This window comes from Brassica oleracea, chromosome C4, assembly GCF_000695525.1.
Source record: "Brassica oleracea var. oleracea cultivar TO1000 chromosome C4, BOL, whole genome shotgun sequence".
Classification (NCBI taxonomy): Eukaryota; Viridiplantae; Streptophyta; class Magnoliopsida; order Brassicales; family Brassicaceae; genus Brassica; species Brassica oleracea.
Genome location: NC_027751.1, coordinates 32630734 through 32649916, shown reverse-complemented (window position 1 = coordinate 32649916; position 19183 = coordinate 32630734). Strand labels below are relative to the sequence as shown.

At 37.5% G+C, this 19183-nt stretch overlaps 6 protein-coding genes across 8 annotated transcripts; 3 read left to right on the top strand and 3 right to left on the bottom strand.

Moving 5' to 3' along the window:
* Positions 1-2096: 2096 nt before the first annotated feature.
* LOC106341896 lies at positions 2097-3278 on the bottom strand. Its single transcript, XM_013780643.1, has one exon. The coding sequence runs from the start codon at positions 3141-3143 to the stop codon at positions 2112-2114; it is 1032 nt and encodes a 343-aa protein (XP_013636097.1). The 5' UTR covers positions 3144-3278; the 3' UTR covers positions 2097-2111.
* Positions 3279-3385: 107 nt separating this feature from the next.
* On the top strand, positions 3386-3970 carry LOC106341899. Its single transcript, XM_013780646.1, has one exon. It carries the CDS (start codon positions 3534-3536, stop codon positions 3858-3860), a length of 327 nt encoding a protein of 108 aa, XP_013636100.1. The 5' UTR covers positions 3386-3533; the 3' UTR covers positions 3861-3970.
* A 1339-nt stretch (positions 3971-5309) lies between these two features.
* On the top strand, positions 5310-8271 carry LOC106341895 (cation/H(+) antiporter 28-like). The gene is made up of 4 exons (XM_013780642.1): positions 5310-5737; positions 5814-6818; positions 6905-7510; positions 7573-8271. Exons 1-4 carry the CDS (start codon positions 5567-5569, stop codon positions 8194-8196), a joined length of 2406 nt encoding a protein of 801 aa, XP_013636096.1. The 5' UTR covers positions 5310-5566; the 3' UTR covers positions 8197-8271.
* Positions 8272-8308: 37 nt separating this feature from the next.
* On the bottom strand, positions 8309-9580 carry LOC106341897 (DNA-directed RNA polymerases II, IV and V subunit 11-like). 2 transcript variants are annotated; one of them, XM_013780644.1, is made up of 5 exons: positions 9420-9580; positions 9248-9337; positions 9093-9171; positions 8723-8818; positions 8309-8525 (listed from the first exon to the last, which is right to left on the bottom strand). In XM_013780644.1, exons 1-5 carry the CDS (start codon positions 9470-9472, stop codon positions 8493-8495), a joined length of 351 nt encoding a protein of 116 aa, XP_013636098.1. In that variant the 5' UTR covers positions 9473-9580; the 3' UTR covers positions 8309-8492. The 2 variants fall into 2 exon arrangements, with proteins under 2 accessions (XP_013636098.1, XP_013636099.1); XM_013780645.1 differs by having other exon boundaries at positions 9093-9175; positions 9420-9573.
* Positions 9581-14938: 5358 nt separating this feature from the next.
* Positions 14939-15469, top strand: LOC106339508. The gene has a single exon (XM_013778334.1). The coding sequence runs from the start codon at positions 15147-15149 to the stop codon at positions 15354-15356; it is 210 nt and encodes a 69-aa protein (XP_013633788.1). The 5' UTR covers positions 14939-15146; the 3' UTR covers positions 15357-15469.
* Positions 15470-15575: 106 nt separating this feature from the next.
* LOC106339507 lies at positions 15576-17419 on the bottom strand. 2 transcript variants are annotated; one of them, XM_013778332.1, is made up of 7 exons: positions 17087-17419; positions 16949-17007; positions 16817-16848; positions 16316-16738; positions 16154-16237; positions 15917-16079; positions 15576-15785 (listed from the first exon to the last, which is right to left on the bottom strand). In XM_013778332.1, the coding sequence occupies exons 1-7, from the start codon at positions 17238-17240 to the stop codon at positions 15780-15782; spliced, it is 921 nt and encodes a 306-aa protein (XP_013633786.1). In that variant the 5' UTR covers positions 17241-17419; the 3' UTR covers positions 15576-15779. The 2 variants fall into 2 exon arrangements, with proteins under 2 accessions (XP_013633786.1, XP_013633787.1); XM_013778333.1 differs by having other exon boundaries at positions 16817-16845; positions 17087-17418.
* Between the last annotated feature and the right edge of the window lie 1764 nt (positions 17420-19183).

Below are 19183 nucleotides of genomic sequence, written 5' to 3'. Positions count from 1 at the left end.
CCTTCTCTCGGTACTGTTGTTGTAACAACACACTGCTTGTGTGGAAGGTGGAAAAGGTTTTCTCAAGCATATCCTTATCCGTTATATCCTCACCACACAGTTTCAATTTAGAAACTATCTTAAACAGGGCCGAGTTATACTCGTCCACGGACTTGAAGTCCTGGATTCTGAGATTCCTCCAATCATACATAGCCTTTGGTAATAACACCGTTCTCTGGTGATCATATCTCGTTTTCAACTCTGTCCAAAGGTCTAGAGGATTCTCAATAGTCAAATACTGATCTTTGAGACTCTCAATAAGATGATGACGTATAGTTAATATAGCTTCATATCTATCTTTCTCACTTGCATTATTGCCCTCGGTGATACATTCACTGAGTCCCTTGGATTTTAGGATGATCTTAGCATAAAGTGCCCATTGCAAGTAATTATCTGCAAAGAGATTTAGGGCAGCAAAATCCAAGTTGTTGATTTTCGACATCTAAAATCATATATTTCATTCTTAGGATTTATAATGTTCTTATAATGCATACAAGACAATCAGATATATAATGCAAATTGGTCACACGACCAAACGGATATGATGCATTCAAGTCATATGATTATGCATGCATGCTACAGCTATCGGGTCGTGAACGTGCTGGCTATTGAACGGTATCGGGTCGCGTCGAGCAGGCTGGGATAGTGTCTCGCGAACAGGCTGAAGTCGCGAGCTGAGGAACAGACTGAGGTCGCGTGCTGAGATCGGGAACGCCTTGAGTATGGGATTTTAGGTTCTCGATCAGATTAGGGTACGTCGTCGGGTTTAGGGTTTATCGCCTGGATGAGATTAGGGTTTTAGAGTTCGGACTTTAGCTTAGGGTTTAGAGCGTAATCGTGCTGATAACGTGTTGTGAAACTAGAGAATAGAATCTGTAGTTCTTATTATTCATAAACATAAGGAGCCCTTTATATATAGGGAATTACACCGTCATAGAATAATGAAAAGACTAAAGAAATGAAATACAAATATGAAAATAGTACAAATCATAAACCAATAAGAAAAAGGAAAAAGGTGGCTGACTCTCTCTCCTCTAGACTCGCGGCCGACTCTCTCTCTCTCTAGCATTGGGCCGATTATGAACCGTACCGGTTATGGACATCCACGATATGATTTATAAGAATTAATTTAGAGTTAGAGTTAAGAGTGAGTTTTTGAAGAGAGAGTTTCAAATTAAAAAAAAATTAAAATTTTCAAAATAAAAATGAGCTAATTTGGTCATTTTTTTTCTTTGAAAACTATTTTTGTGACAAAAACTTAAAAAATGTTATTTGAGAAAATTACTATTTTTTTTAAACATCAACTTATTTGGTTACCTATGTCCATATGATACATTTATCTTTTTGATTATACATTCAGAAAAGAAATAAACTAAGCATGTTTGATATACACTTATGCAGTAGTCAGTAGAATGATGCATGATCTATCAGAAAATGATTTGCAAAACAGTGCAAGTAAAGGCAAAACCTAAAAATATCATTACTTTTGTTGAGAGACTCATGGTAAGAGACTCCTGTTTATGAACTTTGGAGGGAGAGGAATGCAAGGCTACATACATCATGTTCATGTTCATATAACAAAAGATTGTTTTTGCATTCACACTTTTTCGAAACAAAAGAGAGGGAATGCCTTTTTGCCATTCACACTCTCTTTCTCCCGTGTGAAGGAGCTGAAAATAAAAACAAAGCCGATTTGACCAACTTCATAATAGCTTTTACTTCCAGTGGGGGTTATTTACATTTTTCATTCTACACCCAATTTCCATCTAAATTTCCCTAAGACATTGTAAAAAACACACACCCTTTCACTTATATAGGGTGGTCTGAAACATCTCACACACACACACACACACACACACACACAAGAGTTTCACCTTAATTTGCCACTCTTCTTCGAAAAGGGCCAACAACAAACTTCTTCCTAAAACCTGAAACACACACACACACACAAGATGATAAGACTCTCAAATCATTCTTCTAAATTTTGGCAAATATTCCAATCAGATTCAGCGAGAGTTGTAAAATGTGGTGGTGGATTCAGTGTTAACCTAATTTACTTTTGACTGATTCATTCAATCCCTGAAGATCACATCATCTGCTATTTCCATCAACGGCTGCAACGACCCCGGCGAGAACTTTCTCGCGAAGAAGTAATCCAAACTCGAGTTCGATCTCCTCAACCTATGAATCAGCTGAGATGACACCTCGGAGGCACCGTACGTGTGAGGATGACCGCTGACACTACCGGTCCAGTTAACACGTGTGAGTGTAAACCGGCTACATCCTCCAGGATCCTCGAGAGACAAGAGCGTCGGAAAATAATGTTCTTCAGGGTAGCAAGACTCCGCATCAACGCACGGCAACCTAAACTTCCTCCACAGCTTCCTCTCTTGAATCACCAACAAAGCGTGACGTTTCGACAGAACGAAGAACTGAGACCCCACGCGGAAGTCTTGGTAACGGATCTCAGGCATCATCGCGTCGTATCCACGCGCGTTGTACCGTTGCGGGAGGAAAGGCTCGTCGGAGAGGATCTCGATGAAGCTTTGGCGAGATTTGGAGAGGTGGCTGTGGATGTAACTGAAGGAGTGGAGAGGGATGCAGTGCTGCGAGACGAGAGCGAAGTAGAGGTTGTCAGGGTCGTCGAGGATGGCGCGTGCTATCAGTCGCCGTTCCGCGGAGATTAGCGACGGGGAGGCGCGTGCGGTTCTCTTCGCCGGGATGAATTTGGCGTTGATTGAGGAGGAGAGGAGTGGGGAGGTTGCGGAGGATGGATCCGCGTGGATGTAAGCGTTGTAGAGATGCTCGTGGCCTTGGAAGAAGGTTTCCCAGAGAGGTAGGAAGGTTAGATCGGTGTTTGTTAGAAAGAGGAACGCGATCTTGGGAGGAGGAGGGGTCTGTGAGAGGGAGATGAGACGGCGGGTGTTGGAGGAGGAGAGGGCGGCGCGGTGGAAGAGGGAGAGGTCGTCGAGTTCATCGGCGGTGGAGAGGAGGTTGTTGCCGGAGGAAGAGAGGAGGATGTGAGGGGAGAGGAAGAAGAGGAGTGAGAGGGAGAGGAAGAGGAAGAGAGAAAGAGAATAGAGGAGGGTGGAGGAAGAGAACATCTCTGAAACAAAACACAACTGGAAATTTTCTGAGGAAGACGATGATGCAGAATGACGATAAAAAGAGAAAAGGTAAAATATGACGTCAGCTAATTGGGACACGTGGACAAATTCTAATGATATGGATAAAGACAGGAACAAATGTAAGAAGAACAACGAGAAGCTTTGATTTTTTTTAAAAAAAATATGCTTTTCTTATCCACTTGAGTCATCACTTCACAGAGTCACCATGATGTGTTGACTATGTGTGTGTGTGTGTGTGTTACGTTTGCTCTATCCACTCATTCCTGTCCTCATCCTACCAAGATATTCAGATTTTCTTTTTGCTCATATTTTGATTCCCAAAACATAAACTTTCTTCAATAGTTATTCTATTCATCATCTTTTCTCATGGCGGCTCTCTCCACCTTCTACCACCCACTCTGCGCACACCACAACCACTGTACAACAAGACACGGCGTCAGATCTCTGACCGTGATGTCTTGTCAGAAGCAGAAATCACCGGAAGAGAGTGGGGGAGTGGTCCAGAGAACAGTGATAAGGATGATTTCAGAGGCTGGGAAGATTGGGAAGAATCTGAAGCCAGAGAAGAAAGGCGACATGAAGGATCTGATGCTTATGAGTCTCTCTTTTGCAGTTTATGTCTATATATCTCAACTAATGGTATGTGCTTACTTCTCCTGGACCCATGTCGCCCTCCCCAATCCCTCATGGTAGTTGTTTAGCTAAGATAGATACTTTCTTATGCCCCTCAAGTCATAATTATGTTATGTATATATTCTGCACATCATTTATAATATTACCAAGCTCCATTCCTTTCAAATTAATTGCAAACATTGAAGAACTGAAAGTTGAACTTTTAATTTGGTCTCTTATAGTTGAATTTGTTAAAGCTAGAAACACCCTTCATTTTTTTTTTCTATGTCTAGCAGTTAACATCTCACTCCTTAGTGCATAATCTCGTTTAAGAAATTGGATACTGAACATTATCATAGCTCTAAAGCAAAAATAAAGACAACACGATTTCCTCCCAGATATGCTTTACATTAGGTTCACAGGAAAATCAAGATGATTCAGCAATCTACCAATGATGGATGCATCCACCACAACAAGAGGGATGCTTAGAGTACATAATGGATAGCCACATACCTTTTCCTAGAACCATTTCAATAGGTTGCTGTTCTTGCCATGTATCCTTAATGCCCTATAGTGCACCATGGTCCAATGCAGTATTGGTCAGATGGAGAATCCCAAACAAGTGGTAACATTGTAAAAGATTTCTCAAGATAATGTTGGATTAACTTGTTAGTAGATTCCACCGCAAAAGAATATAAACCAATAAGAGCATGAGAGCTAAACACTGGGTACTTAGTACTTACACAAGCATGTGCATTGTCAAGTACTTGGATGGCTTGAAATCGTGACCTTCCTTTAAGATCTGCTTACTGACTTTCTCATCCAGGACTTCCATTTCACTATCAGCTTTAGGGGGAACACTACCATCTTGAGAAGGCTCACCCTGAAGCCAAATGATGCAGTAGGAACATAAAGTAGTCATTATAAATACTTTAGAATGAAGTTGTTTTGTCCAGCAGATCACAATACATGCAGTTTGAAGTTTGAACTACATCTGGAGAAAATCCACCACCACTGAAACAAAGCACGGGAAAGAAAAAAATACTAGATTTTGAAGAAACAGAAAAGCGAAGCTGGACAAATATTTCTGCCTAGCAGCTTCTGAAATTAAACAAGGTGAAGTAATCTATATTCAGGGAATGAATGAATGAATGAATAAAATGGCACCAACAAGAAAGGAGAGAAAGTTATTTACCAAGAGTTAAGACTTTGATGCTCCAGAGATTCATTCATTGTTTTCCAATCCAAGTTTCGATCCAGTAGTACCTGAATCAGAAGGGAGAAGTGTTATAGTCAAAACAAACCTTCTAGAAAGAATCTTCTTAATTTGGGCTGTATTTGTAATTAAACAATTTTCAACATAATATATTTTACTATTTTTGGAATAAAATTGGTATGATAGAACAAAAACTAAATCTTCTGTAATACTGAATGGTTTTGTAATACCATTTTATGTTTGATTTTATATAAAGATTACTATATCGTTAGCATAATTTAATTAATTATGTATGTGTCATTTGCCTGACCTTTTCTTGTTTGTTTCATGGACTAGGATGTTGACTATGATGAGTGGGAGAGAGAAGGAATGTGAATGAAGGAATCCACAAGCGTCTCCGCCAATTTCTGAGTACAAACAATCACTTCCTCCCATTCTCAAGGCCCTAAATCAAAAGACAAGAAGAAAAAAAGCAACAAATCAAAAAGCTTTCTTCCTCCCCAAGAAACAATTAATCCATCTAAATCCAGCAATACTATAGGAACAACAAATAAGATAACATAGAGAGAAGATGAATACAACTGCAACCAAAAACGTATGCGGAGACAAATGGTACCTTAACCTAGACAAGCCTGAAGAGGCTTTGAAGGTTCTTGGATTCATCGCTATATTCGTCATCCGAACTCTCCTCCATCATGCCATGAAGCCTTTAGGCCAACCTTACCTCACCACCGATTTTGCTGTATGTCAACCTCTTCTTCTCTTTATTTCCTCTTCTGATGGTTTCCATAACTAATCCAACTTGTTGTGTGCATCAGATAGGACTGATTCTAGGTAATCTTCCCAAGTTTCGAGAGGCATTCTCGGGGCCTTACTCGACTACTCTCAACAACATTATCGAGTTTGGAATGATCTGCCATATGTTCGTGATGGGTCTAGAGATGAATCCAAGCGTCCTTCTCAGACCACCCACAAAAGACGCATTCATAGCATACACAAGCATCCTCACAACCTTTGTCCTAGCCTTTTTCACAACATCTTTCCTCCATTACACCAAAACTGCTCCTTTCGTTTTCTCCCTCGCTCTTGCCCTCATGGCCTCAAGCACCGGCTCACCTATCCTCACCCGTGTCATCTCCAATCTCAAAATCAGAAAATCCGATCTCGGAAAGCTCGCATCAGCCGCAGGTGTCCACACCGATATGATCTCAACCTTGTTTTATTGCATCGGATTCATTTTCTTCCCTACAGAGAAACCTCTCCCTCGTCCTCTCCAAAGATTCTTCAGAGCCCTCCTCATGTTTTGCCTCTTCCTTGCTCAAGTCACTTTCACTTCAATTGTATCCCCCATCTTTCTTAATTGGGTCAACAACGAGAACCCTGAAGGCAAACCACTTAAAGGCTCTCACCTCGTTATGTCCCTAGCATTTGTCGTCTTCATCTGCAGTTTCCCAACTTGGCCACCTCAATCAATGTACAATCCAATTCTCAGCGCCTTCACGGCGGGTCTCTTCCTTCCAAACCAAGGAAGAATGTCAAAATGGATCATTAACAAAATCAACTACTTGCTCAGCACGGTCTTCTACCCTATCTTTTTCTTCTGGGTGGGATTCATAATCCACATGAGAAACTTTGACATAGGAGATAAAATGGCGTACGCAAGATTCTTTGCCCTTCTTGCCACTGTCATAATCGGAAAAGTCATTGGAACAGTCTTGTGTGGTGTAATACTCGGATATCATGTTCCGGAAACCGCATCTCTTGGACTGCTTTTGACCACTAAAGGCCATTTTCATGTCTACTTGGCCGCCTTAGCCATTCGGGTACCAAGCCTTCTCTTCTTTTTTTTTCCTTCAGATATTCTTTAAAACAAGATCTTTTACCCTTTCTTTGATTCGATGAAATGCAGACAAACAGAGTGAAAAATACGACAGGTGCAATGATCATCTTCGTCATTGTCCTCACAGTGGTCTACTCTCCATTCGTGGTCATGGACATTATTAAACGCGCGAGAAAGCGAGTGCCTGTGCACATCATGGCGCTTCAGTGGCTCGATCCAACAACCGAGCTTCGAGTTTTGATCGGTCTTCATGGTCCTCATAACATTGGTTCCACTCTCAACCTTATGGAGATTTGCCATGGAGGACGTGAGCCAGGGTCCATATTCTACGCAACTGACATGGTGGAGCTGACTGATGAGATTGCCGCCACACTGAAAAAGGGCGGTGGAGGGGGTCAGAGTAATGAGTCAGTAACGATAACAGACAGGTCGGTGACAGAGATGCGGGAGAGTATAACCGCGGCTGTGAATGGGTACGGGGAGCTCCGCAGTGGACAAGGTGTGACAGTGAGGCGGATGTTAGCATTGTCAACGTTTATAACCATGGCACACGACATTTGCGGTTTGGCTGATGAACTTATGGTTTCCATTATAATTCTACCATTCCATAAAAGCAGAAATCCTGATGGCACTCTTGACTCTGGCCATGCCGGGTTCCGTCATGTGAACCGAAAGGTAAACATATTCGTCCAAGTACTGTTCAGAGTGAGACGTGATTTTCGCTTTTGCGTGTGCAGATTCTGAAGAACGCACCGTGTTCAATAGGAATTCTCGTGGATAGGTCGTTCGGGCAAACAGAAGAGGCATGGAGACCAGGAGCATCCATGGACATTGCTATTATATTCATAGGTGGTGGAGACTGCCGAGAGGCACTAGCCTTTGCTGCACAAGTGGCTCGACACCCTGCTGTCAAGCTAAGCGTGATACGTTTCTTGGAAGACAAGAGCACTCAGAACGCACAGAAACGCAGCAGCATCTTGAACAGAGCGAGTGTGGTAGAGCAAGAGGAGGAAATGAAGCTTGATGACGAGTGTTTTGCCGAGTTCTACGAAAGATACATAGCTGGTGGAGGAGGAGTGTCTTACATGGAGAAGCATCTCACAAACTCTTCAGAGACTTTCACGGCACTTAAATCATTGGACGGAGAGTATGGGCTGGTGATTGTTGGAAGAGGAGGAGGAAGGGCTAGCAGCGCATTAACCACTGGTCTCAACGACTGGCAGCAATGTCCAGAGCTTGGTCCCATAGGTGATGTTCTTTCGGGCTCAGATTTCTCCCACAACACATCGATGTTGATTATTCAGCAGCAGCGCACAAGAGGTCAGCTAGAAGGGCTTCATGATGATTTCACCATCCTGTGAATATCTGTTCAAATGCAGTAACTTAGTACCTTGGAAGAGTAGACCACAGCTATTAAAAAGACTATGTACAATAAAAGGTTTTTGTAGATAAGATGAAAATAAGACAAGGTAATATAAATAGTACTTCTTAGCAGCCGGAAATGGTCTCCAAAACATAAGAGTTAAAACAAGTAACATGAAAATTTGTTGCTAAATTAGAAAAGCAAAGTAGCAACAAGCTCATTATAAGTCTTCAGGTTGGTGCTTAGAGTAAGGAAAATGTGATTCCAAAGTGCCGATGGAGAACTCTGAGCTCCTTAGTAGGGAAACGAGAACCTGGCCACCTCTGCCTGACAACACAGAAGCACAGAGGCGTAAGGTCAAGAGCATTTGATTTTCCACTAGCTAACAAACAAGTAGTTATAAACAGATAATCCCAAAGAAACAGACTCCAGGATTAAAGAAACATATATAATCATACTTTCCGACCAAATGGGTTTCATACAATTAGATCCAACCAGGACTCTGGAGAGAGGGTCATTGGTACCTCAAATTGGCTCTTGAGAAAGTCAAGCTCCTTGTCAAGGTCATTGATAGCCTGATTGTATGCTTGCATCGGGGAGGACTGGCTTGTGGTGTGAATCTGCAAACAAAGCCAACTCCACACTTAAAACAACAGATTCAAAGAAACTTTTATGTATTCTTAATCAACCATTAATCTGAATCCTAACAAAACTCGGGAAACAAAGCTGCATTCCAAATCAAATTGTAGAAATGAGAAGCTTAAACCAACTAATCTTTACATTTTCCATAGAAAAACTGACACTAAATCGATAATTGGATACTAAGGCCAGTCAAGAAGTGAGATTACGGATCCAATTCAAAGCAATTGAAGTAGAGACATGTGTAGAGCTTACCCTGACTATGATTTTGTACTTGAGAGGATGAGGAAGTTGGTACCCAGCAAACAATACATTCTCGTCGCGGTGAAGTTGCCTAGCTGCAAAAAATTAGGGTTTCTTCTTCTTCTGATAAAACAAAAGAATTGTAAAAGAGAGACGATCAATAGTACATGCGGACGATGTTGCCAATGGTATGGTCTTCTCTCTCAATCGTGAAGGAAGCAGCATTGATGATCTTCGTGTCCCTCTCATATGAAACCCTAGCAAAATCGACAGGGGTTTTACCGCAGCAATTACAGCCAAAAGGATGAAGATTAAGAGCAAGCTTTCGAGTGCAAATACTTTTTGGTGCCTTCAGGAACGACGAATCGCTCGTATCGGTCCGGAGCGTTCATGGCTTATCGGAGATTCTCGCTTCTGTCTCTTTCGCCGTCGCGGGTTCTTCAGCTTCTGACGAACAACGAGTTAAGGAAAGAAGAAAGCCACGGCGTCGTTTTGTCTATGCGCGTAAAAGGAAAAACAATAAATTAGAATATTGGTTTATATCCACGTGTTGATATTTATTGGTTTTAGCTTTTGGCTCGTATATTTCCTTTTAGGTCCATATTTACACTTATTAGACCTACTTTCTAGCTACTCCATATCACACTAACATACATTCCCATGTCAACTACTTTATTGTGTTTCATTGTCTAAATTACCCTCAAAACTAAATCGAGAGTAGTTACCTTTTTCTTTCTTCCCTTTAAATTATCGTAATCTTACTTCATTATCTCAGTTTCTCTCATTCTCTTTAACCTAAGACATCGACGATTGTATTCTTCACCGTCGCCGATCGAAAATCACTGTCACTCTACGGCCTCATAGATCCATCAAGAAGGCAAAAAGTGTCTGAACTTCCTCTACCCTTTCAATCTACTTACCATATGTTACAGATTGACCTAGATCCCCTTCACGCTTTTGTAGTTTCAGAATATTCTGCCGACAAATCTCCTCCGACTCGACGCAGACACACTCCGCCGTTCCTCACCAGAATTAAGCCGTTAATTTATGGGTTTTGAATTTGATCTAAGAGTTGTGAATTTTATGGAATTTGGAGTTCTGATTCGATGAATGAATTTGGCTTGTTTGGTGTTTGTGTGGATACTCAACCTAGTTGACCATGACTTCTTGTCATTTTATAACCAGCCAATCACAATTTCATTTACGCCTAACCACAACTAAGTTTGCAATTGAACGCAAACTCTACGACATCTAATAAAATTTAAGGCACCTTGGTCTTTTATATGCTAGACCACAAAATGTGTAACCAAAGACACAAACTCTGGAACAATATATCTTTCATACATATGACTGCTCAACACATATCCTCACCCACTAACCAAAAGTACAAAACTTCATTGACCACAACTTCATTTACATGAACAACCAGACGACCACATCTTTAGTCCCTCCACAACGACACTAACAAAAAAAAAACTCAAAAAAAATATGTTATCCAACCAAACCAATATGTACTCAATTTAGTTTACAACTTCTTGTCGATCTATAACCAGCTAACCACAACTTCATATACCCTTAACCACAACCACATAACCACAAACAGTTGCAACTCACCACAAACTTTGCAACACCACAAACTCTGCAGATCTAAGGCGTTTAGGTTTTTTGTTTCTTCATATCAAATCCACTACAAACCAATCCAACCGTTGCTGGTTGAGCCATAAACTATAGTACCAATCTCCATCCACCACCAGACAAGTAGATATGTAGTTGCTTCAATAATAGCCGTCAGATTTCTTTTATAAACCTTTAATCTAATGATTCTAACCGAGTCCCGCTGTTCAATAAACTCACCAAATTAATGCATCCAAAGAAAGTTAACTTTTCACTAATTTACGTTTAATCAGCATCCAACCAAAACTTAGCCTCTCTCGTCCACGTAAAGGGCAAAAAGGGAAGAAAAAATCAAAAGTAAGGCAAAACGTACACCACATGGAGAAAGTATGCCAACATGATAAAGATCCATGAAAAAGTACCCAATACTGTAAACTTCTCTAGAGTAATGTTATTTACAAAAATAAAATCTTGTGTGAGACCTAACAAAAAGCCATTTGAACTAGTGTTTTTATTCGGTCAAGCATGGATCTTCATAGAACGGCTCTGGTGAAGCAGGTAGACGTAGATCCTCATAAGGTAGGTAGTTTTGTCGGTTGTCGAATCATCTATGTAAACTTTCTCATAATTGTAATATCCTAATAAATCAGCGTTAAAAAAAAAGAACCAATGTTTTTAAACCTGGATCGGACCGGATTAAACCGCAAACCGTAAACCAGTTTGGGTTGGGTGAATAGCAAAATTCATTTGAACCGGTTAAAAATCCCTATTAAACCGTAAAATCCTAGTAACTGGTGACTCAATGAACCAGTCAAACCCGGAGTTGTATGTAAACCAAAATTTGTTAATGAAATAATTAACTTTTCTTAAACATAGGGTTTGTAAGAAAATAATAAATCAATGCCGCAATTCGTTTTCTTCTTTTGTCGTCTCTACAACTCACAAATCACAAGACTCACAACCATAAATCTTCACGTCAAGGTATTGGTTATGTCTACTTCTCACTTTGTTTATATATTATTACATTACCACATGCGTTGAAAACTTTAATAATTAAAACATTAACATTCATGAAATTCCAAATATATATAAAAGTACAAAGCATTGTACTTATTCTTGCTTCTCACACGAGCAAATAAGAACTTAGTTTACATGATTTGTTTTAAAGGTGGATAAGATTTAGAGTGATGATGCCTAGAGAACAAAGTTTGAATGTGTTTTTCATATTATTTTATAACTTTTTACTACATTTCAGTTTGTTATTTTTAAGTTTTTTAAAAAATTTGGTTACTGAAATATTTTATTTGATAAGATGTTTTTTTAAAGAATATGTATATTATTTAAAATATCATTTAATTGAATTTCCGGCCGAACTATATTGACTCATAACCCAAAACTTTTCCGGTTGGTTGCCAGTCCGGTTTTAAAAAAAATTGATTTGAACCAGACAGTGGCTTTAATTACACATAGCTTGTCCAATTACATGGTTTATTTTTTTCTCGTCAAGGCTCTGATTGGATACGCGGTTTTTAGATTTTGCTTTTTTTTTTTTTTTTTTTTTTTTTTATTTTGGTTTATGGTTTTCCAGTAGATTTTAGTTTTTTTAACACGAATGGTGATAGTAGATTTTTATTTTTGAATTTTAGTTTTGTTCCTCGATAGCAAATCAGTTTGATTTAGCACCATAATCAAATACGCTAGCACACTCTTTGAAGAACTCGTCAACGTAAGTTAGAAAATATAAGTTTGCACAATTATAGAGATAAGTAGAATAATAACACGGAAATAGAAGATAAACATAAACCAATGTTTATCTAGAGTTCACCTAGAATGACTATGTCTATGGGCCATGACAAAGAGTAAATCCGCTATGATATATTACGACAAAGATTAAGGACCTCTCCCTTCTCTCTCTCAACCTTACATATCGGCTTGCTTAGTGTAGATGGAAGACAACACACATGCTCCTCTTATATAGAGGGAGTTTATTACATTAACGTATTTGAATTAGGGGTTCTTACCCCTTTTCATAAACTTATTAGAAATATTTCCAAACTACTTTCAACTTCCATAAACAATGAAAGTTATATTTATTTTTCCTAATTGACTTTCATATTTTGCTTAAAACTATGCAATCTTGTATGATTTCCATCACTAAAGCTTGACGGATTCCTTGACGAAGTCTTTGATGGATCCTTTGACGAATTCTTTGACGAAGTCCTTGACAGATTCCTTGATGAAGTCATTGACGACTCCGAAGAAACTCTACCTTGATGATCGAACATGATATATATGCTACTTTAGATCATGTAAACCCATGTATTTACCAGATAAAATATCAGCAAAATTATTCGAAATAAAAATGTGCATCTTTCTACTGATGTGCTTAGTCCTCTCGGGATACACATTGTTATTTGCTAGATGTTTGAACTATTTTTTGAACATTATGAATAATGTATTCATATGTCAAGAAAGAAGTTTTATTTGAATGAGAAATGGAGGTCTAATGTGTGTGATTTGAGAAACTTGTATAAAGTAGCAAATACACACATTAGATATTTGAATTTGGATTTGGGTTTTTTGATTTGTTAGTTGGACTTCATGTTCATTAACTTAATCTTATAAACCAAATATATGTTGATCTTTTATATTGATAAAATATAAAAAAGAAACTTATTTTAAAGTATATTATTTAATTTGAATTTGTCAAACAAAAAATAATTTTACTCTTTAATTTCTTGGTCAAAATGTGGAATAAATTCACATAATAATTGACAAGAATTAAAGACTCCATTAGTGCACCATGGATGTTTCATTTTTGTGTTGAAAAATGAAACTTGTGCTTTTCATTATTTTTCTATAAAATGGCTTGGTAGCATTATAGAAAATATACATTCAACAATAACAAATCACTTTCTCCCACTAAGAATAGTTATGCTAATATTTTTTTTTTCTGAGTCTCAGAGTACATCACAAAATTAGGTTCGATAGATTATGTTTTTCGGTGATGGTAAACATAATCTGACCGCTATGAAACTGTCACACTACGGAGCGTTTAAAGGTTTAAAGAAAGAGATTAACCATCTCGACTCTGTAATTCTTCTTTATTTTTATATTTCGGCATTGTAATTTTAATTTATGTTCTTATTATTCTTTACAAATATCAGTTGTCGTAAAATAAGGTTTCTGCACTAGACACAATGCAATTCACAGATATCTCAACAGTGTATTGCTTAAATCCAAGCTCTTGCTCTAAGTCTCTCAATCACATTCCTCTTTGACAAATTCAACCAGTGCTACACTTTGTAAACATGATCTCAAGCTGATTGTATTCCCACCAACCATAAAAAATACAACTTGAAATCATCCTTCTCTTGTTCAAATCTGAAGCAAAATCTGAATCACAAAAATTTTCAATCTTAAAGCACTTCATTCTTTTTGAAGTACAATTTTAGATTTTGTATTCGTATCAGTTTGGTAAGGTACATAGGTCTAAGAGAAAGAGAGCATCACTTGCAGGTAAAAATCAGCGTTCAATTAAGATGAATATGTGTCACCGTTACGTTAAGAGAGTTTGTTAGACGAAATGCTTGATGCTAGTTGGATTTTGAAGAAGAAGCTGGGGAAAGATGCAAAAGGGAAAGAAGTTCAAATACACGAGGCCTCAGATGATTCATGGTATATTAGATTTTCTGTCTTTGAACGTCTTGATCTTTAGATGTTTATCTATTCTATGTTTTCTAACAAATGAGTAATAAAAACAGGGAGAAAGGGGTTAGGTCTATTCCTCAGAACCAAAAGAAGACGAGGACGTGAGGCTTTTGAGCATCATCCGCATTTGGAACCACATGATCATCTTTGTCATCGAATACCTTTAGATGATTATGTATGTAAAAAATTACAATTTGAAACTAGATTTGCTTTTTTTAAAAAATAATTGGGATAACGTGGTTAGCTACTTATTTGCTAGTGGTGGAACACCAAATAAGAGGTAAGAATGTTACGATGATTATTTCTGTTTCAAAGACGACCCAACTCAAGATGTGTTTTGGGGTTTGCCACGCGTAAGAGTATCATACAGACATGATGTCCGAGCACTAGGACCCCTGTGGATAAGAAGAGACACAACTTTACAATAGTTATTTTTTTGAAATGACAATTAAACTCAATTATAAAACTGTCGGTCCAACATAACTGCAGTATAAGGGGGGTAGCTGCTAGAAGTGGCAGGAATCATATGGATGATGGATAGACATAAAAAGTTAAAATTAAGAGGAGAGCTGTAGAAAGTGGGTAAACACGTGATGATGAAAGCAACCCTTCTTATCACATCTTACGTTATTTTGTTTGGTACTTCAACTACTAGTCGTCATTACCCAGAAAACAAAATAAAAACAGCGATCTGCGTTTTCTTGAATCACAACAAACAAACAAAACAAAAAGGAAGAGAAAATGTTACAGCTGTTTTTCACGATAGCCTTCTCGGCGGCGCCGTTAACGCTGTATATACCGCCGATAAGATGTTTGACGGTGTTCGTTGAGACGATGGAGGAGATGGGAATGGAAGGTAGGGTTTATAGCCGGAGAGTCTTCCCTCGTGCAAGAATTGCTTGGTCTAGGCTTCTTGATTGCTTACTCTCCTCTTCTCCTCGCCGTCCTTGATTTAATTGTTCCTCCTCGTCTCTTTCTTTGTACATATATATTATTTATATCTATGTCATATTTCCTGATGTTTTCGATTTTGAGATAATTCAAGATGATGATAGAGTTTTTTAGTTTCGTGTTCTTGATATATTTTAATAATTAGAGACGGATCTGAATCCTCTCTTTTTGGTTCTCTTTTTAATTTCACAAGTTTTATTTTAATTTAACAAGTTTTATTTCCTGATCATCATCTGGTTAGTTACAGTTGAATATAGTGAAAAATTAACAAAAAAGAATGAATCAATTATTATAGAAAGAAAAGAATTGGTGAAAATGTTTTAGTTGGCCATTGTGCAAGGCTTCAAGAACCAGAGAACGTCCAAGCCCCTTAGGCTTCCTCCTTCCTTGTTGATGATGTCTCTGCTCTTCTCTTCTTTCTCCTTATTCCTGTGACCCCCAACAAACAAACAAAAAACATCCTTTTACTCAGATATTTATGTTCTCACAATTTGATGATAAGAGCCTCCTCATGTCTCTGTTTTTAGAAGGAAAAGGAACAAGTATATTTGATTATATACCGCAGATTTGGTCATCAAGGCCTTTAGAGAGGCTGTCCGGTTCTCTGAGAAGCATTGAGGTGATGGTGGGTTTGTTCTTATTTGCTGCAGTAACCGCTCATGTCCTTTGTTCTTTACATTCCCCAGTTTTAGAGGAGGTATGTTCTCTGCATCAACGACAGGCCTGAAACAGAATCATCCCCAAGTTCAGTACTAAACTCATCAAAGCATAAGCGCTTAATAAAGAAAAACACTTACTTCTTCTTTCTTCTACACTCCTCTCCTTTCATCTTTACTTCCACATTAAGAGAGACAGGTATGTTCTCCGCATCATCCACTCTCCTGCAAATCCTCATTAGTAACTCCAAAATTAGCAACTTTACATAATAAACAAAACTCACAAAGAAGCAAAAAACTTACTTCTTTCTTCTACGACTCTCTTTAATGGTGCTTCCTTTAGCATCCGTTGATTCATGGACCTTATCTTTGTCTTTGATTACCTCGAGCAACGGCTTCCTTTCCTTCTTCAATTCCAAGTCATGAACTTGATGATCATGAGCCTCCTTCACTTGAGGCTTCACAGTAGTCTCTTCTCTCTCAGTTACCCCCCTTGTGGCCAATCTCTTCAACTCATAACAGAACTCTGAGATATGGCCTAGTATGTCCAGATTCCTAGCTGATTGTGTGCTCTTTAGCTTCTTCGGTGTCTCTTTATTCATCTTCTTGACGGAAGTTGATTTAAGTGCTGCTCTCCATGATTGATTTCCTTGTTGGCTTGGAGGAGGCGTGGCTAAGTTTGGATTCTGATTTTCACTGTCTTCTGATAAAGCATGTCCTCTTATCCTACAAGATAACAAGAGAGTGTTAATAAAAAGCATTCAAAGGCCACGGCGAGATTTTTTAAGAAGCATCTCAAGATACCTCTGATTCTGCTCTGTAACTCCTGGAGTCTGCTTCAAGACAGAAAGCCAAGAAACTGTAGTTTCAGTTCTGGTTCGAATCTTTTTTTAAGGAAACAAGAAAGTAAAGAGAAGGAAGGAAGGAGAAGCAAACCTTGGAAGAGTTAGGCGTTAGGAGGAGGAAGTCCTCGGGTCTCTTGGGATGATTGCAGTCTTGAATTGAAAAGTCAAGCCAAGATCAGTAAAGAACATCGAAGAGATTGAGGATGAGTCAAGAGAGATGAATTGTTACCAGGTTTGCAGAACCACTCGTCGTCAATGGAGTCTTGTAAATGGTTGTTAGGGGACAAGAAGTCGAACCATTTGGTAGCTCGGAGGTGTTCGTAGAAGACGTCTTCCACAAATCGAGAATCGATTCGGTTCCAGTCGATCTGAGCAGCCTCCATTAGAGAGAGAGAGAGAGAATACTCAGCGAGTGTGTTGTTTGTTGGTTGGAGCCTGGAGAGGAAAAGGGAAAGGGAAGGAGAAGAAGAATGTAACCGTTGGAGTTAATGTTACAAGCCAGATTAAGCAGCCGATGTGCACGTGGCTTTCTCTGGTTACCGTTGCAGCTTTATTTATTTTACTACGGGTTCACCCGGGATTTCTATTTTAGATTTCAATTAATTTTTTTTTTTTTTTAAAAATAGTATTTGAATATATACATATATATCTCTATATATATTAGAATTGGTTATAAAATAAGCCAGTACACAGATTTAAAACTATTTTATTGATTCTTTTGTCTCATTTTCTTGAAATGATAGAATTGATCAAGTATAGTTCGTTGTGTGTTTTCTTATTTGAAATTATAGATGTAATGACATGAGTTAGAAATTAGTTAAACATTTAGTTTTGATATAAATAATTTGTTATTTTTAATTATTTAAGTTTCTATGTGAATTTTTTTTATGTATGCAATTTTTTTTATTATGATTTTTCATTTTATTTGTCATCTATCTCGAAAGAAAGTATAAACCAACTTTCTACTTACTGTATTTCAAAAATAAATTTATCAGTCTAACTAAATTCAGAGTAATAGAGATTATAAAATGATGTATTCAGTGTAAAAAAAAAACTTAATTCAGCGTATGTCATTTTAAGTTTAGTATATATAGATATTTGGATAACTTTCTCAAAAGATACCAAAAAGTACAAGGAATAAAATGACCAAAAACATTCATTAAAGAGGTAAATAAATTTTTTTACATTTACTTTATAGATATATAAATATAATTAATTATTTAAATAAATAAAAAAACTATTTTGTTTTTTTTGAATAATATATTTTTCAATTCAAACTTTTTTTTTTTTAAATATTTTAAATATTTTTCGAGATCCGAAATTTATTTTTGAAGCTATCTTTTTCAAAAAATAAAAATATTAATTAATTTATTATTTAAAATCCCAATTCCCACTTTCCAAAACTTTTCTCCTCAAATCTGAGCCATAAATATGGATTAGTTAACATTTAATTTTATCATTGACATTAGATATCTAAAACTTACGAGGTTTAAGACCATCTCCAATGATTTATTTTATTTTTCACTCAAAAATAGAGTAACTCTATAATAGAGTTTGAGTTTGTCCAATGATATTCTATTTTAGAGTAGAAGTAGAGAAATACTTTGGAGATGATCTTATAGAATGAGAAATAAAGTATTATTGGAATATTTTTACTCTAAACTCTATTTTAGAGTGAAAAATAAAGTGGGGTTGGAGATGTCTTATATTTTATTATATGTCATATCTCCTAATTTCTTACAAAAATTATTAAATAAAATTATTTTAAAATATTTTATATGTGAAATAAAAATAAACTAAAGAGACAAAACTTAAATATTTTTCTATATTAAGTTTTAAGAATGTGAAATTTCTCTTATATTTTTAATAGCTGATATATAATTATAGGGCAATTCTCCATAATGGCACTTTTGAAGTTTTTGTCACCAAAATAGCATCAGAAGGAGAAAGTCACAAAAATGACATTCATTAATTGGCAAAATGTCTCTGATACCCTTGTTTTAAAATTAATTAAACAAACAGAAAAAAAAAAAATCAGAACGGCCTCTCTCTCACGCGACGCGACGGCGATTCTTCTTCTCGATCTCTTCGACGCGACGCGACGGCGGCGACGCTCTCCGATTTCGTTTTATCATTTCCGGTGATCATCTCACGAAGATTCGACTCTCCAAGGTATGATTCCTCTTCTTAGGGTTTCCTATTTGGGGATTTCGATTTGTTGTTTGAATATTTGATGTTCCGAGTTCTTTTTGTTGATAATTTGTTCCGATTTGATATTGCTTCAAAGCTGAATGGTGTGTGTTGTTCTTCGTTTTGTTATAGTTCT